At 41.2% G+C, this 14,400-nt stretch overlaps 2 protein-coding genes across 8 annotated transcripts in view; both read right to left on the bottom strand.

Annotated features, from left to right (window-relative positions):
- LOC121919397 (melanophilin-like) overlaps window positions 1-14,400 on the bottom strand; it is a 184,454-nt gene that overhangs the window by 79,914 nt on the left and 90,140 nt on the right. The window lies entirely within an intron of this gene.
- The window catches only part of LOC121919396 (melanophilin-like), a 91,929-nt gene that overhangs the window by 62,106 nt on the left and 15,423 nt on the right, over window positions 1-14,400 (bottom strand). For all 6 annotated transcript variants that reach the window (XR_006101465.1, XR_006101464.1, XR_006101467.1 and 3 more), the window contains one exon: window positions 3,253-3,380. Coding sequence is in view for 1 of the 6 variants with exons in the window: in XM_042445957.1 (XP_042301891.1) it covers window positions 3,253-3,365 (113 nt within the window). In the remaining 5 variants the exon portion in view is untranslated. The remainder of the gene's footprint in view (window positions 1-3,252; window positions 3,381-14,400) is intronic.

Here is a 14,400-nt window from a genome sequence, read left to right as displayed (position 1 = left end):
TAGAACCCAGAGATTTGCAGCTGTATGATTATTTGCATAATATCTTTTCTACTTTTCTGAGATCTGCAAGGATGAATGTGAATGAGCAATATAAATAACAGAATCTGTTCAGGGAAAGGATTAGAAAACTTGGCAGTCATGCTAGAAATGCATTTTCTCCTGGACCATTCAAAGTACAGTCTGCTCACCATGGACATAGGAAAATATATTTTTTCTGATTATGGATATTGTAAAGTCATTAATATAAAAGTACTCTTTAAAGGACCCTCCCATGTTGATGATTCACTTCCTGCCGCTTCCCTTAAAATAAATAATTCCATTAACAGGACTGAATTAAGTTTTCCCTTCACTTTCCTAGAACTTAGTGTTGCATGCTTTTCTTTCCCATCCTTGTCTTTGTTCATCAAGGAAAAGACTAGTTTTCTAAAAGCATATAATTTATTTGTTTTAATTGTGTAGTATTGCACTTCTGACTAGTAAAAACCTTATACCTCTTTAGACTAAAAGGGACCTTTAATTCTTAACCATTTAAATTCTCCAGTCTTGTTGCAAGAATTGAAAAGAAAAAAGAAAAAGAATATTTGCTATTCTATACTCCTCTGTTATCTGATTATTTATTGTTTGATTAATAGTTTTTTCCCACTGCTATAGTTCTATTTTGGCAGCTCTGCTGACATATTTATCGATGAATCCATTTTAACCCCATGCTCAAGAAAAAGTAATATATAATATATTACTTTTATAATATATAATATATAATAATGCAAATACAATGGGTATGACTGGCACACAGTCAAGCATTCTTAAGTCACACTGATCCTAAGGCATCAAGCACATGCATCAGAACTATTAGCACCTGGCTGAAATTTAAGTGGATCATCCAAAGATATGGAAAATTTGTTTCCTAAGCTAAAGAACATATATATTTATTTGGCATAGCTGAATTTTTTACATATATTCCTGTGCTAGTCAGAAGACAGGTACAGGTATGAAAACCAGGGCATGATGGCAGACTTGTCAAATCCTCACCCAGCCATAAAACGTACATGAGTTTGTCACTACGGGCCCATACAGACAGGCCAAAAAAAAAGCTGCTTCGTGTCATTTTGGAGACATGCTGTTTAAATGACACATGCATCTTAAGAGGCCAGAAGCTGCACCAAAACTGCATCCTTTGGTATGGCTTCTGGCCTCTTAGGACGCATGCATCATTTAAACAGCATACCTCCAAAGTGACACAAAGCAGCTTTATTTTGGCCTGTCTGTATGGGCCCTATCTCTCAGTCTTATTTAATGGAGTTGATGGAATGGTAAAGGGCCAATGAGACAGTACAGTCACCATCCTGAGCTCTTTGTAGAAAGGGTGGGATAAAAATGCAATTGCTAATAATAGCTGAGGACTAGCGTAGATTCATGAGACGTGAATCACTACTGGTTGCTCTGAAGAAAGGGCTGATACTCCCGCTAAACTACTTCTTTTATTATCAGTGATGTGCTCTATGTTTTGAAGAACATCTCCACAACCAAAAGGTTCATTCCTACCAGCATTTGAGCCTGGAGAGTAATTAATGCCAATGTGTTTGCAGCTGGAGTGGAATGAATGGCCAGCCAGCCTTTGCCTTGGCTCTTTTCATGTGGCTGCTCCACTATGGGGAGGAGACAGGCAGAGCAGCTGAGCAACAGCAGAGCTGACATCCAGCCAACCAGGTAGATAGCATTTGCCCTTTCACTCCTTATCCCCTTTTCTATGAGAAATGTGGAACACCTCAGAAAGAACCTGAGGAGATACAATGGCATAACATTTTCTTGCAAACTCTTCTTCAAATCAGCAACAACAACAACAACAAAACCTTTGGGTGATGCAACTACACCTGCCTCATGATACCTCCTTCTTCACTACCACCATCTCAACTTCTCCTACATGAGCAGTCCTCAACCTGTGGGTCATACCCCCTTTGTGGGTCGACTGATCCTTTCACAGGGGTTACCTAACCATTGGAAAACACATATTTCCTCTGGTCTTAGAAACTGAGACACCACTCCTCTATCCAGGGGGTCACCACATCATGAGGAACTGTATTAAAAGGTAATGGCATTTTGAAGGTTGAGAACCACTGTCCTACGCCCTACTGAAAGGGGGAGAGACAAAACAGCTGATTCTTCAGCACCACACCAACCTCGCACATGGGATCAGATTTACCGTCCTTTCCTAGCGTGCATGCCTTCTGAAGCAACATGTTGGTGTTTGCACAGCATTCATGGGCACATATCTGTGTTGAAGGGTTTTCATGAAGGAAAGACTGGAAAGGGGGAGGAAACAAGGGGGGAAATGAAGGAAAGAAGTGCCCCAACCAAACACCAGCCTTCAAGAAGCCTGCTTTTACTGTCACTTGTGGAAGAAACCCTTCATCCCCTGCCCCCCTTTTCCCCCTTTTCATCAGGGAAGGAGACTGGAGCAGGAGGAAGGGAAAGAAAGAGTGGGTGGGCAAGCAAGAAAGCAAAGGGTTTGGCAGCCCTCCTTAGCACTGATTTTAGTAACTGAGAGTCTGGAAGAAAAGGTTGGTACCCCCATCTGAAACTCCCAGGCAACTGATTGTGCTTTTCAGGTGATCTGGTGTACTAGAAGCTTCTTCTGCAATCTTAGAAGCTCAACTTTACGGTTATTAGTGAAGAGAAACAGAGAAGGGTAAAGGCTGGCTGGCCGGCCACCAGCTCTGCTGTTGCTCAGTTGCTCAGCCTGCCTCCTCCCTGCAGTGGAGTGGCCAGGTGACAAGCCCATGTCACCAAACTGTCTTTGCTTTGGCTCCTGTCATATGGCCACTGAAGATCTGAGCAACCTTCAAGCCTTCACAGCCCCCTCTGAGAACATCAGAGGTCCCCTGCAGGTCTATGGACCACAAATTAAGAATCACTGCACTAAGACATTTCCTAAACCTTGTCTCCCCAAGGCTACTTTTTCTTGCCTCCCCCCACCCCCATATACTATAACCATTTGCATTGTAGAAGAAATGTGCTTACTGAAATTCATTGACACTTCAATAAAACTGCATTTTTATTAGCAGAACCATTTTTATGATGGCATTGTTTAGATCTGGCAATCCTTCTTAATAACATCTTTCATGTGTCTACTAAGAGCAGTTCAAGCTAAGTGAACATTGAAGTGAATCTGAAAACCACAGGCCTGCCTTCCATTCTCCTTTGAAGAGTCCTCAAAGAATTTCCAGTGCAGATCTCCATGTTTAATACACTCACTCTAAGCGTTCTTCTTCTTTTTTGCGTAGATTGAAGTCCCGTTGAACCACTTCCCAGACATGCTTGGCCTCTTCATCTGTCAGTTTGGAAAGATCTAGTTTCCTCCCCATCATTAGAGAGCAGGGCACCTGAAAGCCAAGAACATAAGTAAGGGAAACTGTGTGAAACAAGTCTTAATTAAAGGTACTCATATTGAGGCAATGTGTTGTCATTGCCATTCATTAAAGCAGGACACTATTCATTTGGGATATGTGGGTACATTTTTGTCAAAATCTATGATATATGATCATCATGGGCACAGAAATCCTGTTGAGTAACCATAGTCTATCCTCAGTATTTACAATGGCTTTGATGTGTAACTGCTTAATTCATTTCATTTTAAATGTTTTCCATATGTGAATGGATGATTGTATGAACATGTACAGTACTGGATTTTTTTAAACGGGAGTGCACACATGTGTTCCTCAAGATGTTTTGGCCTACAGCTCCCATTAATAGTGGCTATACTGGTTAGGTCTGCTGGGATGTAGGCCGAAAACATTTTAAGGGCCACAAGTTACCAGGATGACCAGAGGGCCTGCTTGTCCTGAACATGTCCTGCATTTCAAACTTATGTCTTGGGGTCCAGGAGGAGTTCTAAAATTTTCTCTATTCTGAGCCATAAAACCTGTCCTTATGTCATCCGGTGCCACAGCAGGCAATCAAGAAGTAGCTCAACAGATTTATACTGCCACTGCTGCTACAAAGGGCTTCTTAGTTTTATGCAAATAATAAACATGACTGCAATAATACACCCTAATGACTACATTGGTTTAGCCTGCAACAATACACCCTAATGACTACAGAAAAACTATTGAGTGGCAGGATCCTGGCCCAACATATGCGGAGAGGGGAAGGGGTAAGAAGACTGTAGCTGACCGGGTTTATTTGTGTGTGTGTGTGTGTGTTTTCTGACAAAGACGTAGAAAGGAAAGGAGGATCTGCATTGTTGAAGAAGAGTAGTGGCACCAAGGGGAAGCGGGGACAAAAATATGTGATTTGGATTGAGGGACAGCAAATGGGAAAACTACAAAAAAAGTAATAAATTAAATGTAGTTCAGTCTTGGGTTTGTTGAAAATAAAGTACTATTATAAGCATTTGTTTTGCTCAGAGTTCTGTAAGCCTTCTGCAAGCCAACAAGGCATTTTAACAAAGATAAATTATTCAGAAAAATATGGCTGAGTACATAGTAAAATACAGTATATGTAATATAGCTGTAAAGAAACCATATCAAATGAATTTATATTTATATTAGTGTTTTAAGCTTTTATTTGGTAATGCCCTATGTTTTTCTTGAATGTCTTACATTTTGTGGTGCCTCGTCCTTTGCAATTGTGACATCTGGTCACCCTGCAAGGTGCCCACCCTTGCTTAAAAAGAAGGAGGGGGAGAATGGACACCCCTCACTCTGTAATGCTACTGAATCTAATGCTACTCCCCACACCCCGCTCTCAGGTCTTAGGAGACTGCTAAATAGTCTGGGAACTGGATAATTTAAGGATCAATGCTCTTGCAACTTCCAACCAAAAGAGAAGTGTCAGATGTCTTGCTGTGTGGCCCGTTGTCTAAGAATCAGAGGGTGGGGTTGTGAGAAAGATTTTTGCATGCTGTCTCTCTTTCTCTCTCACACACACACATGGTAGAAATCCCTCGCTGGCGCAACCACTGTCTGCCTTCTGATGTTTGGTCAAAACCTGGATACAACAGTCTGGACTTGGCAGGAACAGTCCTGATTAATTCTCTGTCCTCTCACTTTCTCAGCTGCTTAAAAAATGTCTGTTCCACTCCCCCCCCCCAACTTTGCCCCTTTGCCATCAGCTTACTTCAGTTGATGCAAACTGAATTCAAAGTGCAAAAGTAGTTTGTGCTTAGTTGACAGGAGGGAGAGGAGATGTGGAATCTTGCCCTTCCCAGTAGCCCCAGACAAAAGGCAGCCTCTCCCAGCTTGTGTGTTCTTCCTCCTTAATAACTTTTGCCACCTTGATTAGGCCACACGTCCTGGTTTTCTTCAGTGAAATTTTGGAGAGTATGCACCCAGAGGGTGCTGGGTAGGCTAATAATGCTGCAGTATTCCGACACTTCAAATTCGGATCAGAAATATATTGGCAGAACCTGACAAAATCCCTTTTTAAACATATTTGGGAGGAGGAGTGTATGGTGACTGGCATGATGGCTGAAGGATTCTGAGACTTGTAAAGTCAACATTTCCAAGTTTTGCCCATCATTAACAGGAGCTACATTTTGTTAGGGTGCTCATACCTGGGTCATGAGGAACAGCTTTATAGAATTCAGATCGATCAAGGCTCCCTACAACCTTTGCACAAATAATTTATATGGGATAAGTCCTAATAATTGTTGTATGTCTTCAAGTGATTTCTGACTCATGGTGAACCTTTGGGGGGGTTCTTGGCAAGATTGTTCAGGGGGATTTGCCTTTGTTTTCTTTTGACACTAAGACAGTGTGACTTGCTCAGCGCCACCCTGTGGGGTTCCATGGCCGATAGGGGATTCAAACACTGGTCTCCAGAGTTGTAGTCCAATGCTCAAATCATTACACCATGGTGCTTCTCCTTAGACCATACAATAATCCCAAGCAATTAAGAACTATGAATGTAGCCACAGGTTTTAAGCACTGAAACCCTAAACAGCTTGGGACTAGGATACCTGAAAGACTGCTTTCTCACATATGTACCAACTCAGAGTCTGAAGTCCTTTGATAGGATGTAGCCAAGGGGGGTGGGGGGGTCTATTAGATACAATGAATGGTCGCGCTGCTGCGCCGCCATGTCCTAGCCCCATCATAATGGTGGCACTTACTCTGGAACCCCCCCCTTCCCAAAATCCTGGCTACGTCCCTGTCCTACTCTGAATACCCTACCATTGGAGAGAGGGCTTCTTGGGACTGTCATCCAGGTTATGGAAGAGCTTTCCCAGAGATGTTTGCCTGGTTCCATCTTTATTATCCTTTCAGCACCAGGCAAATATCCTTTTATTCATCTGGCCTTTTAAAATAATTTCTAGTCTGAGTAATGTGTATTTTAGCTGCATTTTAATTTTTAATCATTTTGACTGTTTCTTGTTGTAAAACATATGTTGTAAAACAACATAAAAACAGTTAATAAATAAATTATTTGCTGATTTCCATGGGAAACTGGCTTTCTAATTACTAGGCAGACTAAAAACTGTGTAGAGTTTTTTCTAGAAGTAAAAAAAAGCCTGGATATTTCTTCAACAGAAAGTTCACTAATAAAATGAACTTCATAAGACTGCCAAAGAAGAGACAGAAAGATTTGCCAATTCAGTCTGCTGATGCTACAAAATCAGTCCAAGTTTTCTCAGTGTGAGTTCATGCAGTCCCTATCATTTCTGAAAGGCAGAATGGTGGGGGGGGCAAGCCATGGTCTGACAATATATGTTGGGATACTTAAATATATGAAAAAATAAATCTAGGCCTCTTGGTGACTCTGAATTAAAACTGTTATCAACAAACAAAAATATTGTTTCATTTCAACCGAGCCCTATTATTCTAAAACAAGAAGGGCAATTGGTTCCATACATCTTTTCTGGAATGTAATATAACCAAATCCACAAGGAAGTAATGTATTTTCTTTACAAACAAGAGAAACAAATGATTTTTGTTTTAGGGAGGAAGGGAGGGAGGAAGGGAGGATATAGAAAATATACTTGTTAGTTGTCATGTGACATAATAGAACACAAACAATATTATGGGGCTTTTTATCGTTTCCTCCCTTGTTTTTTGTGAATTGATACCATGGGGGGGATTCTTAAATCTTAATCTTATTTGTGTTAATGTGTACTCTCCTGTCGCATAAAAGAACCAAGAGTTTGAATCCATTCTGTAATCTTAACTAGAATAGGCCCAATAGGATTAACATAAATAATCACTGACTCAACATTCAACAACTGATTCAGTGGAGATTATCACACAGGCAAAAGTGACAGAAAAGTAACAGGAGAGAATTGGGACACTCATGCAATTGGAGGACAATGATCACACATGTTCTGTGACATCCCTTCTCCCGTCAGCGAAATGGAATGGTCCCATCACATCTGTATTAACAGAAAGTGATGGGACCATTACATGTCACTGAAAGAAGAAGGATGGGATGTGTGCGATGTCACATAATATCATATGATAATCTTTCTCAAATCGCACGATAGTGATGGGAGCTTCTCACTCTCTCCATCACTTTTGCCTGTGTGATAATCTCTACTGTGTCTACTCTGGTCAGAACTATCACGAAGATTCAAACTACTGAGTCCAGCAGATGAAAGTAAATATTCTGTAACAAAGTCACACAGCCAAATCCAACTGGATGATAGGGCTAATAACACTGCCAGTACAGAGCAGTGGTTCACACCCAAGCAGAAGCACCTCGCCCTGAAATTTCAAGATGAGGCAGTCCTGCTCAGACTATGATATAGCATACAAATCAGAGATGATCTGAGCAAATTTATTTTTGGTGTCCTGCATTATTTTCAGAGTAGGCTACGTCTATTTAATGTAGCTGCAGTGAGCCGAAATATTAGAATCCAAGGGGAAAGCAACTTTGGGGCTGTATAGACTGGCAATAAGCGCTGGCTTGGAGTGTGGCGTTTGGACAATGCAAGCCCTGACACCATCCCCAATCCGGCATCACACTGCTTGCCTGACTGCACAGTGGGCGGCATTACAGTGTTCCTTTGGCATGGCATTCACACATTGCAAGCCAAAAGGAGTGCGGAAAAATGCCATTGTGGCAGCAAGGGCACTCTTTTTCTGGGCTAAAATGAAGTGGCATTTTGCTGCTTCTTTTTGGCCTGGAAAACGGTTGTATTGGGGCCATGGCATGCAGTTGCTGCAGCTCCAATCCAGCACTCAGAGCGATGGCTGCAAGCCGCTCCTTCAGGGTGGTCTGTTTCACCATTGTGCCCTTCAGATATTTTGGACTACAATTCCTATTAGGTTTAAGCAGCATGTTCAATAGTGAAGAATTATGGGAGCTATATTCCTAACCCTCTGGAGAGCAACCAGTTTATTCACCCCAGTACTGTGGTAGAAAAGATGTCCTTTATATCTTTGTGCCTCAGCATAGTCCTATTCATTTCTCCCAGAACACAGATTTTTACTCAGCTTTGGCACCAATTCTCAGTATTTTATCTGCAATGTTTCTTTGATTCAACCTGGGCCTGACTGCTGCTGCTATGGAAGATTTCTTGTAAGAAGATTCCTCAAACTAAAAAGCACTACCAATAGTTAGAGCAGGGGTAGGCAACCTGCGGCCTGCGGGCCAGATGTGGCCCGGTGAGGCCTTGGGACCGGCCCCAGCCCGGTCCTGCTGCTGATTGCCACTGGGGCCTTTGGCCTCTCGCGCGCAGGGGCAAGGGGGGCAATTGTCTATAGACGCCTCAGAAACATGCATTTATATTTACATTTTTTAAAAAAATCAGCAATTTTTTTGCGTGTCCTCCACTTTTTTAAAAAAAGTGTCCACCATTTGAAAATGTTGTCCTACATTTGTCCCAGTTTATTTATTTATTTAAAAATTTTTAAAATTTTTTAATTATTTATTTTTTGGCTTCGGCCCCCCAGTTGTCTGAGGGACAGCAACCTGGCCCCCGGCTCAAAAAGATTGCCTACCCCTGAGTTAGAGTGACCTCTTCTACAATTGGGCTACTGAGAAAGTCAACTATTGAGCTGTCTTCAGACCTATATTGGGAGATGGATGGATGGATGGAAGGAAGGAAGGAAGGTCTTGTTTGAATACTTGGGAATGTTAGCAGTAGGGATTCATAAGGAGTGGTAGACAATGAAAAGTAAAGATCAAATAAACAGTAGGGAGAGCCAACTAATTCTGGTTTTATCCCCTTCAAGTCAGGAATGTTGAATCTTTGGCGTTTATCATACATGGCTAATAAAGTACAATTACAGTAGGGTAATAGCATCTTTGGCATGTACTTGTAACATGACTTCATGCCTCTACTGTTGTTGCTTTGTATTTGAATCATTGGTGGAGAGCACCTTTTCATTGATGGTTTTTCTATGTAATAACTACTGTATATACTCAACTATAAGTCAAAGGCAGATTTTGGGACCTAAATTATGGGACTGGAGCACAGCTTTGATACAGATTTTGGCCTCTTATTTGCATGTGTCATTTAAACAGCATACTTCCAAAGTGACCCAAAGCAGCTTTATTTTGGCCTGCCTGTTCAGGCCCTATGGTAAATGGTAGCTATGTGTGATGTGTGCGGATGATGATGAGGCAGGCAGGCAGGACTAAGAAAACAGGCACATGCCAAAAAGGATGTAATGGCAAAGCAAAACAAATGGCAACTATGGACATTATAACACTACATTGTTATAGTGCTATACATTAGCAGTGATTATAGCCTTTAACTTTGTGATAACTTTTTCTGATTTTATCCCAGGAAAGCTGACAAAGATGCACAAATGTCTTATTCAGATCCCTGAAAGCCTGATTCCTCTCAGCAGTCCTTTGGGAAGGAGTGCCAAAGAGCTGCCACCGCCGCCATTTTTATACCCAGGCATCCAAAAAAGGCCAGAAGAGAGAGTAGAGGGAGTTGGTACTTCTTTTAGATTATCCCAGGACAGAATAAGCTCTCTCCACTCTACTCAGAGAAGGACATGGTTCCTTTTTTGATAAAGAGTTAAGGTACAGTACTTACACTGACCTGTGGACAAGTCGACTCAGTTTTTGAGGGGTGCATTTTTTTAAAATAAAACTTCTAGACTTATACACGAGTATGTAAATATGCATGTGAATTTCCATGCGGGGGACCTGTCTTAACCCCCCATCTGTCTCTCATGAGGGTGGCTAGCATTACAGAACAGGCACAGCTTATTCCCACCTCTAAACCATTTCACACAGTATTCTTTTTATAAATTATTGGTGGTCTTTAAACAGAGGTTGGATGACCATCTTCAGGAAATGTGTTAGCTGTGTATTCCTGCACTGCAGGGGGATGAAGTAGGTGGCCCTTGCAGTTCCTTCCAATTCTCTAATTCCATGATGATATTAAATAGTGTCTCCCTACTTCCTTGCAAGTTTACTGTACACCTTTGTTTTTTTTTTTAAACAAACAAATTATTGAGTAGCCCAAGGGCCGTTTCAAAATACTAGTAACATAGTAAAAAACAGTATCACAAGGCTATATATAAAATGTAAATATAGTGCACTAGGTGCAATAGTACACCTTTGTTGTTTTTGTTATCTGTCCTCAAGTTGACTTTGACTCATGGTGATCCGGTGGATGAGACACCTCCAAGAACCCTTCTCTTCCACTTCTCTACTTAGTTCCTGCAAGCCCATACCTGTAACCCCCTAGATTTGTGTCCCTCTATCTGGTCTGTGGTCTTCTCCTCCTTCTTCTACCCTCTACTTTTCCTAGAATTATTGTGTTTTCCAGTGATCCATGCCTTTCCATTATATGGCCAAAATACATCAGCCTCAATTTAATCATCTTGACTTTTAAGATCTCTGGCTTGATCTGTTCCAGGACCCATCTCTTTGTCCTTTTGGCTATCCACGGCATCCTAACCACACCTCTCCAGAACCACATCTCAAATGAGTTGATTTTCCTTCTGTCTGTTTCCTTTATTGTCCAGCTTTCACATCCATACATAGTGATGGGGAATACGATGGCCTGAATGATGCTAACTTTTGTGCTCAGTTATATATCTTTACTCTTTGGGATCTTTTTTAGTTCTTTCATAGCTGCCTTTCCCATTTCTATTCTAAGAACCAGGTTTCTCTCACTAAAAAAAAAAAAAAAAAAATTCCCTCAAAATATTCAATGTTTTCCTTTCCCATAACAAAACAAAACAAGGAGTAGCACTTCAAAGCAGCATTTGACAGTGAAATAAAATAAAGTAAATATTCTTCCACCCTCCCTGAGTCACTTGAATGGAGCTGTAACAGAAGGATCCATTGAAACATCAGTGAAAACCAACCACCAAAGCAGCAACTGTGGGCTAGCACCTTCGGCAGACTCACCTATCCAGCCAAGCACTAGAATGCCAGCTCTTGAGGTGCTGCCTTTCTGTCCTAAAGAGTCCATGCTGTGTCAGGTGACTCCATAAGAATCCACTGACTGACCCTGTCAACCTTTCCTTTCTGCCCTCCTTTGGTCCTCTTCCATATTGCTTCTTTTTAAAACAGAGACACTCTACCCTTGAAGATCATTCTGTAACTTTCATACCAGTGATGTTCAATTAACACTGTTCCCAGTACTGACTTTCTCTAGATGGCGATTCTAACTATTCTTCAACTATCCTTTTAATATTAACCCCCCTCCAATGGTTGTCATAACAATGGCCACACATTTTCCCGAGGAGTGTTCAGTGTGTGATTTTGCTTGGACGTTTTTGAAAATTGAAAGGACTGAGCAACAAATGAAGCATCAACTTCTGCCAGTTGGTCTGAATGTAGTTTTGCATCAGTGAACCCAAACAATACATCAATAAATAGCAATTATTACCACAACAAGAGCTTTATGAAAGACCTTTATGATTGCTAGACCAATTATCCTCAAACAAATATATAGCAGGAAATTTCTTTTTTTACACTCTGGCATTCATTCTGTTCTCAAAAGGTAACAAAACAAAACAAAAAACACTGAACTTCACCCATTTAACACCACAAATCAAGTTTACTGAAAGATGGAACATAATATCACATGTAGTAACTTTCATGTCTCCATCTTTTAATATCTGCAGAAGTCCACAAAAAATACATGGTAATATAGGTAACAGGAGTTGTGCTATTGGTCGAAGCGATGCAACAATGAAAAGGTATGGCTTGAAGTGATACACTTCTCATGCAAATATGGGGTATTTTAAATATTTTTAAATGAACATTATATTTTGCTACTTAATCAAAATGGCTCAGATATAGAGATCCTGTTAATGGAATTTTACAGCTTCACAAGAAGATCATTCAGCCAACACCCAAGAAGAATACTGTCTCCTATTATAAGAAGGAAAGTGAACACAGCATGACTATCAGCTGATTTCCTGACCATTTTTTTCTAGTTAAAAAGCCAACCCACAGCTTATTTATAGAGGCAAACAAATCAGAGTCAGATCATCTTTATCTGAATCTAACAAAACGTCTGTTATTGTGATAGGTATCTGTGTATACAGAGGAAAGGCCTGTATATGAGATCATCCTGTATGACTGGTGGTAACAGGTCAGCTCCATTCAGACCACTATGTTCAAGTAAACTTCCCACCCAGAAGCAACCCTCTGCCCATGCCAGACTGGATAGTAAGAATTGCAGTCCAACACACTGAGATGATATCAGGTTATGGAAGACTGATATAAGGGGAAATATTTTTACCATTTTACATTTGGCTGTAACACTTTCTATGAACCCTTGCTAAATCTGGACAGCTGTGTGAGGGGGCAGGAATACACTAGTTTGTACACTTTAGGAAGTTTCCCAAAATAGATAGATGAAAACCAAGGATGGAGACTGAATATTTTAATGTTTTCAGTATAAACACCTTCTTCACTGGCATGGCTCTGTACACACTGGCTATTAAGGCTGGCATGGGGGCAGAGTCGGGGCAAAGCATCCTCATGATGCACGCCTGACTCCGTCCTCCAGGGCACCCTGATGCCGTGCGCTGCTCCACATGGCGTGTGGCATCATGGCACTGTATAGCTGTGGCAATGCTTTTTGTGCCCTTGAAAGGCTGGATTGAGTCCACAGAGTGAGGTTGCCATGGCCCCAATCCAGCTATGTATGTACAGCCCCTTTATTTCAGATGTTTCCTAATTCCAACAGACATGGCAAGGCATATAAGTAATAAAGTAGAGGGATTCATTTTATCCTAGTGGATAAAATTAAGTCTTCAAGATGTTACTAGACTATGATAGCTTTCATCCCTCTCCACTCACTATTCTAATTATGGCTCATTGAAATTGCACACCATGAACATGAACATGAGTCAACAGTGCGATGCGGCAGCTAACAAGGCCAATGCGATTTTAGGCTGCATCAATAGAAGTATAGTGTCTAGATCAAGGGAAGTAATAGTGCCACTATATTCTGCTCTGCTCAGGCCCCACCTGGAATATTGTGTCCAGTTCTGGGTGCCACAATTCAAAAAGGACATTGAGAAACTGGAGCGTGTCCAAAGGAGGGCGACTAAAACAGTGAAGGGTCTGGAAACCTTGCCCTATGAGGAACGCCTTAGGGAGCTGGGGATGTTTAGCCTGGAGAAAAGAAGGTTATGAGGTGATATGATAGCTCTGTTTAAATATTTGAAGGGATGTCCATATGCGGAGGGAGCAAGCTTGTTTTCTGCTGCTCCAGAGACTAGAACCCGGAGCAATGGATGCAAGCTGCAGGAAAAGAGATTCCACCTGAACATTAGGAGGAACTTCCTGACAGTAAGGGCTGTTCGACAGTGGAACACACTTCCTAGGAGTGTAGTGGAGTCTCCCTCCTTGGAGGTCTTCAAATGGAGGCTGGATGGCCATCTGTCGGGGATGCTTTGATTTGGATTTCCTGCATGGCAGGGGGTTGGACTGGATGGCCCTAGTGGTCTCTTCCAACTCTGATTCTATGATTCTATGACCAACAACTTCTGTAGTTTTCCTACTTCTGTGCTAGACATGCTTGATTCATGGTGCAAGTCAATGGCAAAGATACAATATTTTTTCTCTTTAAAGCAGAGCTGACCCTTATTTTAAATATCTAGAGATAAACAAGGCGATTTTCAGATTGTAATCTCTTGATAAATTTCATCTTTGAACTGGAGATGAGAGGCTGAAGCAAATAGTTAATTTTCCCCCCTTTCCCCCCAGATACTATTTTTTGTACTGTCTATTCCTGCTCAAAAAAACAAGTAAAGGCTGATGTCCTGTTCTACATTTACAACATTACAAACTGGACTTACAAATTCATAATTTTTGATATTCATGTTTACATTATTGATATTTTGATATTCATTTTTAGCCATTAATCACTAAAAATGATCCCAAAAACTTACTTCTTATGCCAGGCAAAACCCTAACTAAAGGATTTCTGAGGCACTGTATATCAGGGTGTTGCAATGGTTTTTCATGTTGTGATAA

Source organism: Sceloporus undulatus, chromosome 1, assembly GCF_019175285.1.
Source record: "Sceloporus undulatus isolate JIND9_A2432 ecotype Alabama chromosome 1, SceUnd_v1.1, whole genome shotgun sequence".
NCBI lineage: Eukaryota > Metazoa > Chordata > Lepidosauria > Squamata > Phrynosomatidae > Sceloporus > Sceloporus undulatus.
The sequence above is the reverse complement of the archived record's forward strand: the minus strand, read 5'-3'. Positions and strand labels throughout refer to the sequence as shown.